This window comes from Excalfactoria chinensis, chromosome Z (genome assembly GCF_039878825.1).
Source record: "Excalfactoria chinensis isolate bCotChi1 chromosome Z, bCotChi1.hap2, whole genome shotgun sequence".
NCBI lineage: Eukaryota > Metazoa > Chordata > Aves > Galliformes > Phasianidae > Excalfactoria > Excalfactoria chinensis.
The window spans coordinates 35,157,146-35,175,873 of record NC_092857.1 but is presented as its reverse complement, the minus strand read 5'-3'; the positions used below and the strand labels follow the sequence as shown (position 1 = coordinate 35,175,873).

Here is an 18,728-nt window from a genome sequence, read left to right as displayed (position 1 = left end):
ATTTATTTTTCAAATTCTTTTAAAAAATCCTGACCTTTTTCTTGTGTGTTCTGTTTTTACAGTAATATCCAGTTGTGTTTGTATTTGCACAGCAAATGAACAGTATTAGTCTTGAACCTTTGTGTAGATCTAAGAAAAGATCCTAACAATTTTTTTCTGTAACACTGTTACTTCACAGCACAGACAATGCATGTAATACTGTTACCCAATTCAATATATCCAAAGGAGAAAGGTCAAGAACAGTACACGGTGTAATAGACATTTTTGTCTGCTTCTTTTTATTTGCACACTTGTTGTGACTGCTTAGGGAAATGTGTGTTTGGCAGAGTATCTAGTCATTACCTCGGATAACAATCTGATTTTAGATTATTCAGACAAAGGGATAGTTTGTCCCCTCTTTGCCCATTTGCCTCATCTTTTAAAATGACACATCTTAGGACTGTATAAAGAAATACAGGAAGTGTACTGAAAAGCATGCTTGTGTGAACTTCATCCTGAAGTTATTTTTGGTGTGAGAACTAAGCCTGTTAAGGAATTGAAATTTACAACCTTTCCGTCTGTATTACATTTAAAAGAATGAAAAAATAAGGTTAATCTTAAGCATTTCATTTTCCTCATCACTATGATCTTCAAAAATAAACAAATAAATAAATAAATAAAATCTGAGTTTTGTTTAAGTTTTAAAGATAACATTTATTTCATCTGAAGAGATTAAAAGGAATTCGCAAACAGAACTATAAAAAATTTCCAAATTTGTGGAAATACTTAAGTCTGTTTCTGGATGACAAGCTGAGTGGTGAATTGACACACAAGAGGAAAGGGACACCATCCTGAGCAATCTTGACAGGACTGAAAGATGGGACCATGTGAATCTCATGAAGTTCAACAAGGCCAAGTGCAAGGCACTGCAGCTGTGCCAGGGCAATCACACACTCGAATACAGGCTGAGTGCTCAGTGAGCAGACAGCAGCCTTGAGGAGAAGAACTTGGAGGTACTCGGGGATGAAAAACTGAACAGGAGCCAGCAGTATGCACTTGCAGCTCAGAAAGACAATCATACCCTGGGCTTCCTCAAAAGAAGGGTAGCCAGCAGGGCAAGGAAGGTGACAGTAGCCCCTTGCTCTGCCGTTTTGAGGCCCCACCTGGAGTACTATGTCTAGCACAAGACATGGACCTGCTAGAGCTTTTCCAGAAAAGGGCCACATAGATAATCAGTGGGCTGGAACATTTCTTCTGTGAAAACAGGTTGACAGGTTATTCAGCCAGAAGAAAAGATGGTTCTGGGAAGATGCCATTCCAGCCTTCTGGTATCTGATGGGGGCCTACAGGAAAGCTGGAGAGGGACTCTTTGTCAGAGAATGTAGAGATAACAGTTTTAAACTAAAAAATAGTAGGTTTATATCAGATTATGTTGGGAGATATTCTTCACTTAAAGGGTGATGAGGTACTGGAACAGTTTGTCTACAGAATCTGTGGATGTTCCATCCCTGAAGGCATTCAAGGCCAGCTTGGATGGAGTTTTGGACAACCTGGTCTCACTGAAGGTGTTCCCATCCATTAGCAGTGGGGGCTGGAACTAGATGGACTTTAAGATATCTTCCAAGCCAAAGTATTCAATGAGTCTATGCTTTTGTTGAGCTACAAATGAGTAACCTTGGGCAGGAAAAGGAGTTAATAAAATGAAATAAAATCAAAACCATAAAAATAACAATAATTTGACTTGTATTTTAAAAGACCTCTACTATTTCCTAGCAAACCAAAACAAAAAAGGCTTGCATGATAGGAATTTTAAAATGAAATAGCATGCTTCCACTATATACTTGTACCTATAAAAAATGTAGGACAATGTGCTAGTAAACTTATCCACTGGGTATTCCCTCAAATTACAGCTACAGTAATAACAATGAAAAAAACAATGTTATTAGGTGAGTTCCCTGTTCTTTAGAAATTCATCTACAGTTTTCACTTATACTGGATTTATCTGGAGTTGAAATTTCAGTAAGGAAATGGTTGAGTCCTCTGGGTACAGAAATTTCGGTTAAACTTTTCATGGTTGTCTCACCTTCATGTAATATATTCAAACTAACACATGTCTGTTTAGACATAAAACTTATTTTGCTTAGTGTGCTTGAGCAATTCGACAATGTATTTCTTCAATTTCCCCCTGCATCCTGCTGCAGTTTCTTTAGTCTCTCTTGATTACTCCATTGTTTTTCTTCTCAGTGGTCAATGTCAAACAGTAATAAACTGCAATGGAGTGACAGGGAGAACTGACATTCCAGCTGAGAGGAGGACTGACGATATGTGGGAAGTAGTAATGGAGAGGTATTTGGACTTCTCACATTCCTGTTATATTGTTCTAAAAGCATTTCAATAACTGTTCTGATAATGATTATGAAATACGGCAGAGCTCTCTGGGGACAGGCTTTGCCAGTGCCCTTAAATGTATTTAACTGCTAACTCCGTAAAAATTCTTGCAAAGTCAAGCACTTGCTTGAGTATTTTGCTCTACTAAGCTTTATACAGTGCTTACAGTACAAGTAAAAGCATGACTCTGCAGATCCACATTGGTCACCATATAACCTACTGAAAAGAAGGTGGTAGTATGTCTATGCATGGTTAATATTCATAGCACTGAGCTTTATGAGAGATATTTTTAATATTATGTACCATGGGAAGCACCCTGTCCCTGCCATTAGTTTAGTTTTTCAGTAATTGCTCTCCATAGCTTACCTGCTAGGTAGCTGAGCATGTATTATTCACATCTGGAGCAGAAAAGGGCAGGGACCCAGGCATATCTGCTGAAAAGTCTCACAAGCTTAAAAAAATCCTAAACTTTCCAATCTTGCTACAGAGAGTTAGTATGTTCCATAAACCATGTTCCAGTTCCACCTTGATCCAACAGTTTCAGACTCTTTAAACAAATGTTTTCCAGATTCCAGATTTACTCATATTTGAATTAGCAAGTCTACTACTACATTCAAAATAATGCTCAGACCTTCAAGTTCAAAGCTTCAAAATAATTTCCTTCCAATCCTATATAGTGAGCACAGGAGGAATTATCTGTTACTACAGAAATTTGAAAAGATCTTAAATTTATGTTATATTCATCTAGGGATAGGGATATTGGGGTGTTTGGGATTTTGAAAACTGAGAGCTGAATCACTGTAATACTACAAACTTGTAAAGAAATGTAAACATAAAATGAGCGTAAATTCTCTGAGACAAGACACAAACTCTGCCTTCCTGACCCTCCGTTAAAAAAAAAAAAAAATCAAACTTCCATTAAGAAATCAAGTAAAACAAAGCAACAAAAGAAAGACTGCAGGAAAAACAAAATCTTTTGCTTTAAAAGTTAATTGCAGTTTAGACTTGATGACTTAGCACTGCTGTGAAAAATAGCTTTTTTCAGCTTCTCTCTTTTTTTTCTTGCAGAATTACATCATTACCTCAGGGTAGCTTTAAAGGACACAGAAGATGATATATTTCAGTTGACAATGAATACAGCTAGTTGATATGTCAGGAAGTACTGACAGTCAGGTCACGACACAATGAAACCGTACTTTTAGATTTATGTGAAAAAAAAGTGTTTTTTTTCTTTCCTTTAGAGTCCTCCTTTCTGAGGAGCTGATCACTCACATACCAGGCATGTGCATGCTTCCACTTTCACATAATAGCAGATCCAATAGATAGACTTTGATATCAACCTACCATTCGGATGCCGTTCTCAAAGGCCTGACGTGCTAGAGAAGCAGGTCCATCTACAGTTTTGCCGTCGTCATCAGGCCCCCAGCTAGCACTGTAGATGTGGATGTGCTGGGGATTGAGGCTCAGAGACTTTGCTTCTACCATGTCTGTGACATCTCCATCCAGCATCCGTACACCTTCAGAATGACAGATACAATCAAGATGACAACAAAACACAAAGAATTCTTTTTTTTTTTTTTTTTTTTTTTTTTTTTTTAAGAGATAATGGCTGTGTGGGACACTGGATTAAGATTTCTAATGTGGAAAACAAAATCTCTTTGGATATGTGATTCTCCAACAACAAAGTTTTCCATATGAAGAAATACTGTAAGGTATAGTATTATGGTCTTTTGAAAACTATCTTCAAGTCATTTAGCCACTGCATAACCTTTGAACTTTAACAACAAATTTCTATGCTGAAACAAATTAAAAAGTAACCCGAACATTGAAATCTTTGTGTACTTCATTTGAAGAAAGTATATGCCTCTCATTCTCCTTTTATACTGCAGTGAAACTGCAGCATTTAATTGTAGACATTCACAGTCCTAAGTACGCTGACAAATATAAAAACCTGTCCACTGACAGGTAAACATGGAAATATTCCTTCACTGTATCAGATGGCAAAGAATAAGGTGAAGGGAAAGCTCATGTGTACAAATAGATAACTGTAGCAGAATGGCGACTATAGGAAACCACTGACAAACACTGTGTCACACTGTTCCACCTGAAACTAGAACACTGTGAACATCCTCCCACATGAAGAAGCTTTTATACTGTACAGTCTGAAACTTTTGTCCTAAAAAAATCTTTTTGCATGGGTTTTGACAAGTCAGTGTGCTAGCACTTCTGAAGTGAATGGTATCATGATACTTTAACATCGCTAGACTAAGTAAGGTAAGTTTAAATTTGGAAACTGAAAAGATCCTTCAGGTTTTTCGTTTGTCTAAGATTTTGACTGAAGTTAAATTCCATCTGAGAAAACCACCAGTATCAGTTTTAGTCTACACAGGAAAGATGACCTTCATACAGTTAGTGTGATGTTCTATCAAAGGGATATTAAATATTACATCATAATTAGAATGTAACTGTAGAGAGTAATGATCACTTCCCAAAATTAACTGGTTTGAGGTTTATTCCCCTTTAAAAGTCCATTGCTATTTATAAGCCAAATTTACATATTTTAATTATAGACACATTCCACTTTGCTCATGAGTTCAGACTGCAGTAACTTGAGTGTTTACAAAGACCTTGACTTTCAATTAACAAAAATTAACAAAGGCTGCTTTGTTGATAGAGGGTCTCTCTCTTTTTTTTTTTTTTCTTCGTTCTAATTGATTCAAAAATGAAAAGTGATCATATTTCTAAGTTCACACAAAAGCTGCCTATGTTTTGTGAGATAATAAACTTCTCCAAACAGTGATCTCACTATGAACTTCACTTTATAAAAAAGCCATTAAAACAACTTTGGGAATCTCAGGTTTTATTTTAATTCCTAAGCACAATCTTAGAAAACTAACGATGGTTGGGAGCTACACTCTCATTCCTTTCAAGCACATTAGAATATATTTCATTCAAAATAAAGAGACAATGAGAGGTACACTGCATTTGAAAGAAGGGAGATAAAGCTTCCCTTTATGTTTCTGTGGCTGTGTAGCAAACCTAAGTCATACAGCATTTACCCAATGAACAATAACAACAGATGCTGCCATGGCATCTAAGTAATTCACACCAGGTTTTTTTAGTTGATGGTGAAGTGGTCAAATCTAAAACAAGATGGACAAGGCTGTGCCTTAGGTGCAGCTCTGTTCTGCCTACGACTGGCAGACATGCTTCAAGTGCAGCTTTGATCAAGGATGTCTCAGTAGCTATTTAAAATACAACAACAACAAAGCACAAAACAACACACTCCTTTCTTTCTCTCTCCCTTTCTTTTATTTATTTATTTTTTTTCCAAATGTCTGGAGGAGTTAATTTTGCCGATCACAGAAACTCCAAACTGCATTTGGCATGTGGTGATAGCACAACAAAAGCTGTCCAGAAGGCAATTAGCAGACTGTGTTTCCAGACTGTTCCACCTAAGACTTTGGAGCTCTGTAAACTTTTTCCAATATCTACAGTAAGTGCCAAAATGTAAGTGGCATTTTAATCGGAACAAACTTTCAGCAAATCACAGGAAACATGCGAAACTAAGCTGAAAGAAGGTTTTCTTTTAAAATGTTTGTCTTTAATCAGCATCTGACTTAAGCTTAAAGAAACAGCTGAACTAATTCCTCGTCAGCTGAAGACAATCTACATCTGTTGTGCCATAACTCAGTGTAACTGTTTTCCTGTCAGGACTCCAGCCCAGCCAAGTAACTAAGCACCCAAATCCCTGCAGAGGCTTTGCAACTTCCACAACCAGACTGCAGCAATAACAGCAGCCTGACCATCCTTTCCTATGAAAAATCTCACAAACTCTGTAGGTGGTAACTCGCTATATATGACTTCCATGGAGGGTCACACATTAAAGAAACTACCCCTTTTTTGCAAGCCGCTTTAATGAAAGGGGCCTGTAGCTGAGATAAGCACAAACTACAGGCATTTTCCTTAGTTGTTGTTTTTTTTACAAGAAATATTCCACAAGCTATAAAAGAAATGAAGATCCAGATTGCATTTTTACTCAGATTCTTGTATCTGCAGATTAAGTCCTGAGACTCAAACTACTGTAGGAGAAGGCTTGGACTTTTTGACGACCATGTGGTTAGAAGTTCTTAAATATGTGAAAATGAGTCATCGAATATGAACATATTTACAAGAAAAGTTAGCATCATTGGTGGACCCACCTGCTAATGACTTCCCAGAGCAACAATCACTGATTGGATTTGCTCAGCTGACAGAATTTGATGTAATATTGATGGGAAGGATTTATTTTTCCTTTTGCTTTATTTCCTCATTATCTCTGATATGCACAGAGAAACAGCAACTCCCACTTTGAATTAAAGTAAAGAATACTCATCTTAGCAGAGCAAATTCAACACCACTGTTAGCAGGTGTTCCTCTTTATAAGGAAAGTGTAACTCCTTTACCTTCACTCTAGTTTCTTCTCCAAAATAGCCAAAGGAGGGTCTTTAAATCCGTGGGAAACAAGTGAGATGAATACTAGTTCAGTACAATATGATTCAACATTTTTACACTCTATCTGGCCTGTGGAGAGGGAGCACAACCACTGCATATTCACATGTGTACCTTATGGCTTTTATGAGTGAAGGGAGGGAGGCATGCCAAATACAGGTTAGCAGCAAAATTCCTACATACGAGCACCCAGTGGAAGGGAAAAATCCAGCCCCCATTTCCAATATCTTTCAGCTCTCTTTTGTATCTGACTTTCTGCAGATTGTCTGTTGAGGTCCTATTTTCAAATACCAGTAATGTTAAAAGGTGGTACATGATCATACTGCCACTCTAGTATTTTCCAGTTTTCCTTAGAGAATGGTGATACTAATGGTCCACCAGAATTACTGTGCTGAATAGAGAGGATAATTTTACTTAAACTAGACCAGTGAAAATTCTTGAAAGCTGTTATATTCTTAGTACAAAATAAATAAACACATTATGGAAAAGGTACACATATGCTGCCTTTGCTTTTAATATAAATTGTTTCCACACCATGCTCATATGAATCAGTTTTCACACTATATTTAGAAAAACTTATGATTCTGCTAATATGCCTGTTGTTCCTTCTTTTTTTTTTTTTTCTTTCTTCAAAAACATTGTAACTGCAGATTCCTAGTGCCAAATAAATAATAACCCATTAAGAAACCACTGTTAATAATGAAGAGCTTCACAAGCACATGCCTAGGCTTTTATATGTGATGTCAATATCCAACCAGCAAATGAAAATTTAATTCCAGAAGTCACCTTTTATTTGTATCATCACACTAACTCTTTTCAGATGCTGGTTTGAAGTAGTAAATTTGCTCATAGCTGCTCGTACATGATCAAATGCCCTGCCTACATGAGACAATCTGTTCATCTGCCACAAGCTCAGTTGGCCAGCTCAAGTATTTAAAGACTTCTGACACGGGAACTTTGTGCAGGCAGGCTCTTTGCCTGAAGCCAAACTGCTTATCTGCATCACTCTAGCCCTATGAAGGATCAGATATTGCCTATCCTCTTGAAGCTAGTAGGAAAACAGAACCATCTCTCTGCTTTGGCTAATTTAAAAAACAGTTGTGTTCACATTTGATTTGGATCAAACTTGTGCTGATCTAGTAGGGAAAAGATACAGTAGTGTTAATTGCAGAAACAGCCCCAGCCCTCCCTGCTCATTTTTGCACTATCATCTTCTATGATATATATGTATAAATATATTTTTGTTTTCACAGATAGGTTCTATTTTGGAACAGAAAACTGACAGCTAATGAATTTGAGCTACAGGTATTTTGCTGAATGCCAACATATCAGTACCATAATTCCATCAAAAATGGAACAGGGTAAAACTTCAATTGAAGCACTAAAATATGGCACAGGCAGGCTACAGCTTAGAAGACATGTAGTTGACATCTTTACAGTTATTTCCAAGACCAACTGCCAAAAGTCTTGAGCTGCTATTGACTAAGAACTGATAGAAATCACCTGGAGCCTCTTGGCTAAACAGAGAAAAGAAGTATTATTGAATCTCAACTTTGGGCAATAGTCCAATGACATCCAGGGATTAAAAGATCCTCTTCAATCACAGCCAAACAACACAACAAAGTTTGAAGTTTTCATGGTGTTTTTCTTGAGATCAATACGTGAGGCAATTTTCCTCATGTTTACAAATTACTTCTGATTTCTCCGAGCTCATTACTTACAGCTCTGGATCTCTAAGGAAACACAGATGTTCTAGTTCTGGGTTTTGTGTTTTCACTGAATGTTTCACTTTCTATGTTACTGTGTTTACTGAGAGGCAGTGTTCCCAGGAGCACTGGAGAAGTGTCACCACAGACAAACTCCTTCAGTACCGGTCTTCAACCATCACTCTACTACTGAGTTAACACAGTAATTACCCATATAAACCTCTTCCTCTTGTTGAGAAAGATGAGAATGTAGCATTTTGCACAAATGTCTCTTTGGTTTCTTTTTTTTTGTGGTGGGAGACTGTTTCACATACCTCCAATCTTGGCATTAAAGGCGATTCCCACTGTGCAGTGTGAGTTGTTTGCAGTGGCTGCCACTTCTCCAGCACAACGGGTTCCATGCCTAGAGTCAGACAAACATTTTTTCAAGTAAGCACACACCATTGGGATTTACAGGCATCGGCTTTGCTCATCCTCAGGTGCTAAAGGCACAACTATCCACAATGTCCTGCACTATTTAGTGCCCCATAGTAACTTATACCCACATTTGAACATATTTTAACATCATTATCACAGTTAACTTAACCTGTTCATGTCTGGCTTCCTAGCTACTGGAAATACATGTAACAAATGCATACAAAGATGATACATGATCCTAGCAACAGAAAGAAGATTTGGGCATCAATTTTTGATTTTGAAGAAGTTTCTATGTTATGCACAGAATTGCTGTCCTGCATTCTCTCATAATATCCTCATGTTGCTAGCATGTACACCTCCATTCAGTGAGTATCCTATGCAGCCACAAGACATGCCACATTTCCCATGAAGATGAGACTGTGCCAATGCTTCACAATGCTTCACAGGCGTGCCTACAACGGGCTACAAGCCAGGTGTAATCAAGGCCGCCATACAGGCATGTCATAGTCATGTCTTGGGCCCGCAAACCTGCTGTTCTTCCAGGAGCAGAAAAAACAGCTGGAGTATAGTTTCACATCATTATTATGCTCTGTGCCTGGGTTTGGGCTGCAAACTTGATCTTGAGATCAAACTTGATCTTGAGAAGCTGTTGAATGAGAACGCAAAAGCTCCACTAGTTGCTTAAACCCTTCTGCGCAGACCAAGGCCAAAGAAGTCTCACTAGCCCTGATCCATGCCCTCTACAGCTGTAATTCATATGATCACTATGGTAGGAAAGCTGGCAATGCTACCTACATCATAGGACATTTTGTTGGCAATACAAACTTCCCAGGGTGATACCCATCAATAAATTTTACCCTCATCCTTGTGCAGATAGGCAGCTCCTCTGCAGAAACGTGACATAACTAACAAGAAGCAGACAGGGAAATTCAGATTGTTGCTGTAGAAAGGTGCTATGGAATTTCATTCCAGAAAGGAAAAGAGAGTGGAAGTTGAAGAGATGAAGACAGAAAAATAATGTTGGGCCTGGGTAGTCACGAAGTAAGAACTTAAAAATTGAAGGCTACAAGTAGATAACAACATGGCAAGCACTTTAGGTGAGGTCAGTTGTGTACACAAACACTCTTCCACTGACGGGTGACAGACTTCTTACATAAACATCTGGAGAACCCGGGTGTTTTTGAACTAAGGCTGACGCCCACATTACAGACAAGAATCACAGTTGCTTTCTCTTGGTACAACTTGTTTTGGGTAGAGTCACTCCTTATTTCCATATTATTAGTCTAAATTTTTCCCCTTGACCTTCTGAGACAATTTGATGAGAAACACTACAACAACAGGCCATGTAAAACATGAACAACAACATGACTAGAAAAAAAGGAAAAAAGCAAGGAATAAAAGTGATTGGTGCTAACCTGTTAGAATTTTGATTGAGACAATTAAATTTATCAGGTAGCTTAGAAATATGTTCTCTGAAAAGGTGTAATCTTTACTAACAAAACCAAAGTGATAATCTGGATGCTGATGAATCCTAAAACTGGATTCACAGTTATATGTATAGCTTCTTGAATCACTTCCTATTAATCTGTTCACAGTTCATCATTTAATTACCAAAGTTGATCAGAGATTTTTTTTTAAGGCCTAATTTTATTTTTCACGTGAAGCTGAATTTTCAAACCAAATTTTCTTAATTCAGAAAAAGCTACAATAGTTGAAATCGATACAGCAATATTTTAACCCAATATCAAATGACATCCCAAAGCCCCAAATGTATCATTCAGAAATCACAAAGCATAAATTATTACAGTCTTTAAAAATGTAGTATACCTGAACATAACAGCCCAGTGCATGTATTTCACTAACAAACCTGCTTACATGGTGAAATGTATATTGATGCAGCTTCCCAGAGGGAGGCTGTGTTGGTGAGAAACCCCCCCTGGGTACAAAGATTAAAAAGAGCATGAAATGGCAGGGAAGAAGATTTTTTCAGCAGAGAATGGGAACAGACAAAATCCACACCCAGAAGACTGAGGCTGCCTGAAGAGGAATGAAAGAAACATCTCCAGTTTCTCTGGAGTTCACAGCACCTTAGCACCCTCAAAATGTTAGGGTTCAACCAGATAACCAATCAGACCCCAAGGTCAATGTTATGATTATACATGGCAGACAATGTGTAGTAAGGGGCTGCAGATCATGAATGAACTTTCAGTAACATGGGATTAAATGCAACTTGAAACTGTACACCAAATTCTACCTGAAATGGAAGTAGCTGCAGTGTTAGATGTACTTCTACTATCAGTAAGAAGCAGCCAAAAGTGGCTTGGAGGTATGATAACATGTATTCAGTGAATTAAAGAACAGTATGACATTTCATGTAAATTTCAGATAATAAATAAACAAGTAAATAAATAAATAAATAAATAAAGCTTATTCTAGAGAGAATTAGATCTTTGGACAGTCTTGTGATATGCAAGCTAATTTAACTTTGCTGAATATTTCACTAATCTTCCTGCATAGGAGAATCCTTTTTTCATCTTTAGTGCAGTAATGCTATAAATTTATTTTGTTAGCAGATTTTTATGTTAGATCGTTGCTTCTCTGCCAAGATAATTGCTAATTGCATTCCACATTTATATGGGAAATGACAAAATTAAAGGTTGTTTTATTCATTTCAAGGTCATATGTATAAAATTGAATACCTCACAAACAGCTTCCTGCTGCAAGAATTCACCATATATGCAACTCAGTTTGTTTTAGTATGTTATCTTTTATGGGTCCTTTAAGTAATATTTCAATTATGTTTTGAAAGGAAAGACTTCGTAAAATCTTGCATATAAAACATTATGTTCCTTCTACATTGCTTTTCATTTTCTCTGTCCTAGATTCTCCTCGAGGTCTACAGCTTGGAACAAACTCTAAATCCTGCAAGTGAAATTAGAAAAGCTCCTCTTTAATAACTACAATGATTACTAACTAGATAAACAAATATGATGAAACTGATGCTTGAGATTGATTAGTTTTGGTTTTGAGCTGTGAGAAATTTTGTGGAAAATGAAATCAGCAAAATTTCAAATTACAGTTTATGGAGAAAGCATGTTATAGGACTTAACCACTAATGGGAAAAAAAAAAAAAAAAAAAAGGTAAGGTGCTTTCAAACTAACAATTTTTTGTGAATGAATGAAATATATCAAAACACAATGATCTCCTATATTATCAGGATGCTCGCATTGCACACTTGTTCAAAAAAGATGGTGCAGTCCTAGAACAAAGCATGACTGCCTTTCTACAAAGGCCCATCTTGATAAACTTCAAGGGTCAATGCTTCATTTCACTGGATTCCTTGCCAGCACATATTGGAGGGAAATAAGTTCCCAGGCTACTAAATAGAGCTTTGAAGAGACACTCAGCTAAAAGGTTTAGCACTTGTCCTTTGTGTTCATGTCAGTGTGATGCAGTATTACAGAAAAGAAACATGAAAGGATATTTGGCTATGAGACATTCTGCCCACCTACAAATTGGTCCTCTACCTGAAATCTGAAAGAAAGAAAATGAATGGAAAGAAGAAAAGCTTTCTTTTGTTATAATTCATAACAAGACACACACACAAAAATGCCATTCAAAGTGATATTCAAAGATTTGGGCTCAAGAGGCCACCAGGTAAAAGAAAGATGTCACACCCGTTAGCTTCAAAATAGTTGTACTTAAACACTTACTGAATTGGTTAACACTTTCTAACATAAAACTTATTTCTCATACTGATTACATTTAACTACTTCAGCTAATTTTTCCATTCAGACAGCTATGCAAAACTTTTTTCAGAAATGTATTTATTTTCATTTTTGTCTATGTGATACACAGAATGTGAAAACAAAAACAAAAAACAACAACAAAGAAAATGCAATTCAGATTGATTTTCATTTCTCTGTATAAACTTCATCAGTCTGTCACTAACAACAAGCCAGTAAGTTGTCAAAGACCTACATTAGAGGATCTTAGTGAAGATAAATTCTCTGCCTTATGATGCCTCTGCTATTAGAGGGATAAGTGGAAACAAACTGTCAAAGAATTATGTCTCTGTGAAAAGCTGTATGCTACTTTTTGTGTGCATGAAAAGTGCTTGAGCACCTGGACAGTAAAGGGTCTTCTGACGGCTCCCTGAGAATAAGATAAGCAAGAGAAATGTAAGAGCTGCACACTATTCTGTTATACAAGGTGACTTTTTTCAGTAGTAGATTTTACCAGATTTTCTCTAGAAAAACAACAGATCAACATTTCAGGCAAGGGCTGGAAAGGGATGGAAATGTGCACGTCCCATGATCTACCATCACTCTCCATCCCAGCAACATACAATTTAAACATACGACATCTATCTTTCAATGATCAATCTTGATTTGACTTTCACAAGAGGAGGAAGGTATAAGGTAACAGTTAAGATAAATGTTAATTGATTCACAGCTTGCCTCTGAACATTTAGAATAAGGAAATATTCAGTTAAGGAAGAAAGCTGCCAGTATTTTGAAAGTCCCTTTCCACGTAAATTGGCTCTGCATTTCAGAGTCTCCATCTCTGACAACCATTCATTGAACCCGGCAAACACTCTGAACACGCATTTCTTTGCAGTATTTTATTCTTTGGAACTCACCAAGTATTTCAGAACACAAAAAGCTCAGGAGACTGGAGGATTTAAAGCCCCACAGCTTTTCATGACACTAGCATTACAGCCCAACCCACTTCAACCTGTCACCACGGAGTCTTTTCAGACAAGGAACTTAAGGAAAAAGAGTTTCAGAGTATTTCAATGCAAGCCCATCACAAACATCTCTGGTCGTACCAGTAATTTACTGAGGTTTTCTAAGAGATACTCAACACAGAAATGAGCTTGTGTAAGGAACAAAGGAAACAGAGGCTTGTTTGTTTGTTTTCATCAGGGAAAACACTGATAGAAAACTTCACATCCTTTGCAAATTCTGTGCTATGCATATTATGAGTGGATATCAAATAACTGTAAAAAGATATGATAGTCTAAAAGCTTACATAAAGTTACATTCATTTTAATGGGCGATGCTTGAACAGCTGCTCCTTTATTTTTGATAATATAGCTTCCTTCCTCAACAAAACCACATAATAAATACATTAAGCTGTTCATAAAAACAACGCATTGATATAAGAGAATAAAAAGTGTTTATTACAAATTACAGTAGAATCCCAGTGATGGAACTTGTAATGTGAACTAATCAGGAGTTCCATTAACCATTAACTAGTCAGTGGTCTTCTGCCTAACAAAAGTACAAACTTTACATTGAATATATTTTACAGAAAATTAAGAAATACAGATTTAAATGAACTTTACAGGTTCTGCTTTATCCAAATCCAAAATTTTCATCACCAAAGTTCTGATTCTGTTGCCATAGAGAGATACTGATGCCATTAATCAGGGGACAAACCTGAAAAACTAGTTTACACATAGTAACATGGACTGAAAGTTGTAGCTACCACCTACGTGTCAGTATGAACTACACAACTGCCACCACTGTTTCCATTACCCAAGTATGGTTGACCTATATCATTCTGAAATCCAAACATCTACATTTGCATTTGCATCACTGACACTGCAACATTTAACAAATGTTAAAATAAATAGCTTTTCACACCTCTCTGTGGAAAAAGAATGGAATTTTAGCCAGCTATTCTAATGTGGAAGAAAATAAATCAGTTGTCATTTATTTTTTGAAAATCTCTTCCTCAGCTAAATTTGAAGTGTGCTCAAATATCTCTCTTATATTGGAATATATTTGTAAGTAGGTAACTGTGATATCTGAGGCACTGCAATGTAATAACTGCTGGGGAAAATATGTACTTTAACAGCAATCATCAGAAACACATTTTGTCAGAAATGAATTTTATTGCATTCTTGAATAATGCCTTATGTAGTGCAGAAGAAATTATGTCTTAGATCTGTTCACATGTAAATGCCCTTTAATCTGGAGGATGAAAAATACTTTCTAAACTGGCACTAGGTTGGGATGTTGTTCTTGCAATTTCTGAAAAAAGGGCATATATAACAAGTTCACAGAAGTTGAAAGTACAGGCAAAGGAAAAAAGTCTTTAAAACACAATCTGCTACTACCGAAAAATAATAAGAATAAAGCTATTTCACTAAGGGGAGATATTTGAAACCCAACAGTGGAGAAAGAAACAACAGAGTAAATGTGAAAAACAAGTTACACAAATCTTCAATGTGAGATATCAGGAGAAATGCCAAAGACTTGGGTGTTACATAGCACAGACAGGATCCTGTTTGTGAGCATCAAGTAGTGTTGTAATGTGGTTACAGCACATGACTGGAAGCTGGCTTGAGTCAGGTTCCCCAAGGCTAATGACTTTTTGCATGATTATGGGAAGTTACTTAAAGAATAACTTGAAAACAGCTCATCTATTCCTCACAAATAAATCAACAATGACAGCATTAAAACAACCACATGGAACACTTCACATCCCAGACATTTTAAACTTAACAGTGTGGGGAACAGTAATCCTGCCCTGCCATTCCTTCTAAATTCGTTTTCTATTAGTAGCAGGCAGCTAATTTGTCACAAGTATGAAGTTCTGATGCAAACACAGCAAAGGAATGTGGTTCCAAAATATTAATTACCAATTTGCAGTTTGTTTATGTGAGTGTGTAAATTAATCTCAATGTTTAAAACAAATTGGCCTTTTCCTGTATTTTCTACCAAAGAGAAAACAAACACTGAATAGCAGGACTGAGGGAACCATTGTAGCATGGCATGATGTGAGAAATAGGCAAACAAAATCAGCAACTAATCTATTTAGCCATGAATGTAGTTTTATGTATTCTAAACATATTAATACACACACACATACACACACATTTACAGATGATTTTCTAACCCAGGGGCTAATTGAGGTTGCTTCTTGCAGGGAAAAAGGTGTTGGTGGATAGAAACAAAATAGCTCAAAAGACACCAAACTGCAAAACAGGTGAGGTTTCTTTTGTTTGTTCATAAACACCCTCTCATATTACTGTACAGTAACCTCCTGAAGTCAGGAAAACCAATTCTTTTTCATTAAACCAAATCACTAGTATAAACAGCACACTTCCGTTACTGTGAGCTGGAATTAAACTTCTTTAGCACAGCACTGCAGCCAACGCTATCTTAGAAGAAGCTTCCTATAACTATTCAAAAGGACAATTAGGTTTGCTCTTGAAACAGAGCAATTATGAGGCTGTCCTGACTTCCAGGTTCCCCTGACTCATAAGCAAAATAAACCTATTTTCACCTAATTCAAGTTGTTAAAGATGCTGTATGAGTGATGGAAAGTCACAGAATGAGGAAGATGTTCCTCATGCAATTTTACCATCTTTTTAAGTATCTGAGGTTGGCTGAGCCTTCTTTGTGTGCATCCCAAGGAAGAGAGGGGCATATACACTTAGGAAGGACTACATATCTATCTATTCTGCTCCCATCCTTAAACTGAGACACGATGGTTTCATCTGTTCACTCAAGATATACAGGGAAGAGAACAAATGAAAGCCCAAATTCAGATCTCATACATATGGAACTTAGTGAACAAAAATGGTATAGGGACAACAGTATTATAAATCTTAATGAGGAAAAAAGATGAGCAAAATCAGGCATTTTTGTACAATAACTCTTGTAACCACCTGCAAAAATGGCCAATGTTATTTTTTTAAACTTAGACTTACTGGTTCAATACAGTAATTAAACTGGCCCTCCCAAGTCTGAAACATTGTTGGGGAACAGAACAGATTATCAGCTTAACCATAGTGCTTAAACTCTGCACCATCCCAATAACCTTGGCTCTTAGCAGTGGTTAGATAACATTCTACCCTTGCATAAGGAAAGGAATCTTTGTAACTTTGCTAAAAATAGCATCTCGAATTAAGGAAACATAGAATCATAATGATTGGAAAAGACCTCCAAGATCATCTAAACCAGCTATCCATCTGCCACCAGTATCTTCTCACTAAACCATTTGTCTTAGTACAACATCTAAACATTTCCTGCACACCTCCAGGGGTGGTGACTCCATCCCCACCCCGGGCAGACCATTCCAGCCATCTGACTGCCTTTTTGGAGAAGAAATTTTTCCTAAGTCACTCCCAGTATCATCTCCTTCTTGGTTCAGATACAGTCCGGCTCACAGATATTAATACTGTCAGCAGTTGACAGCAGTAAGTAATTTACATAGGATCATTCAACATTTCAGGTATCTCTGGTGGAAGACGGTGGAAGACCACTTTCCCTCCACCAAGTTGAAAAACCTTGTTTCTTTCGGAAGAAGCAACAATACCATGCAGGTCTGTCATCATATGGATAATGCAAGCAATATATCAAATGAAATTGAAGATAATTTTCTTACTAGGAAAACTGCTAATATCCAGCCACTATTTCAGAGTATATTTTTTGCCAGCAAATTTACCTGCTTTAACATTACTCCTCTGTTGAGAAATTTCACTTTTGAAGCTTCACTATCTGATCACAAGCACGCTGGATACATGCATGACCATGGAGGATTATCTGTCCCTTCCATCAGCTGTTGGAAACAGGCAATGTGCTTGAAGTGCAAAGCATTGGACATGTTACACTTTCATATCAACACAACTCTTAATTCTGAGACAGAGCAGTTAGATGCTGGATATGGAAGTGCTAGAAAGCTGAGGGTGAGGATAGGACAAACATGGAACACATGGCCTTCAGGCCTCCTGTGTCTATACCAAGCTGCCTCTCAGAGAAGCACCTTTAGTATGATAAATCCCTGAGGTTACTTGTAGAGAATAATATCTAAGGAGTGAGCAAACTGCCTACAGAAATAAGATAAATCCTGAACAAGAAAGCTGCAGAAGAAATAAAATCTCTAACAGTTTGTATTCTCATTCCACAGACAATGCACTGTCCCCTAAAATAATGTTTTATTCAAGTCTAAGCCTGTAAATGCCAGCTTAAGTCAAAGAAATACTAACTGGATATTTAAAGTAAATAGATGACTAGAAAATAACCTTAGCAGGTGCATCACAGGCACTCTTTCTTTCTCTTTCCACTTTTTATCTCTGTGCAAAAGACTTTGAGATCAATGCAAAAAAAATTAACTTACAACATGATGAAAATCTTGGAATTTTCAAAGCCAACATACTATGCAGGCATGTAATTGCAAATGTAACAATATCTAAGTAATCTAGCAAACAAGCAAAATTGAAAACATCCATATATCATCATAAAAAGTGACTAGAAAGAAAAGTGTCTCAATAGGAAACTTCAGAAAACCACTAGATATGTTTCTAGCAGTTGTTACCATGGCTTCATCAATACATACTTTACTAAAAAGCTGCACTGATTTAAGAGGAAAGACTTTAAATTAAACATGATTAAACAAATAAGAAATTTTTTTGCTGCCAGATTCCTTTAGGGTTAAAACAAACAAATAAAATAAAATAAAATAAAATAAAATAAAATAAAATAAAATAAAATAAAATAAAATAAAATAGTGTTAATTACAATAAGCAAACAATTTAAATTAACATAAATATATTTAACATATGAAATTTCTAAACAAAACATTATTTTTATCATGCAACTGCATGCCTAATGAGCACAGGGTTCTATTAGTGTTTTTTTTAGTCTAGAATCAATCCTAATTTGGGAGTAAGACCTCAGATTGCAAAGAAAGGTAGCGTAATTCCCAGCATAACTTTACACAAATTAGAA

At 36.7% G+C, this 18,728-nt stretch overlaps 1 protein-coding gene across 3 annotated transcripts in view; it reads right to left on the bottom strand.

Moving 5' to 3' along the window:
- PCSK5 (proprotein convertase subtilisin/kexin type 5) overlaps nucleotides 1-18,728 on the bottom strand; it is a 257,001-nt gene that overhangs the window by 145,010 nt on the left and 93,263 nt on the right. For all 3 annotated transcript variants that reach the window (XM_072358970.1, XM_072358971.1, XM_072358972.1), the window contains exons 6-7: nucleotides 8,879-8,967; nucleotides 3,712-3,884 (exon numbers count right to left, since the gene is read on the bottom strand). In XM_072358970.1, coding sequence (XP_072215071.1) covers nucleotides 3,712-3,884; nucleotides 8,879-8,967 — 262 coding nt within the window. The remainder of the gene's footprint in view (nucleotides 1-3,711; nucleotides 3,885-8,878; nucleotides 8,968-18,728) is intronic.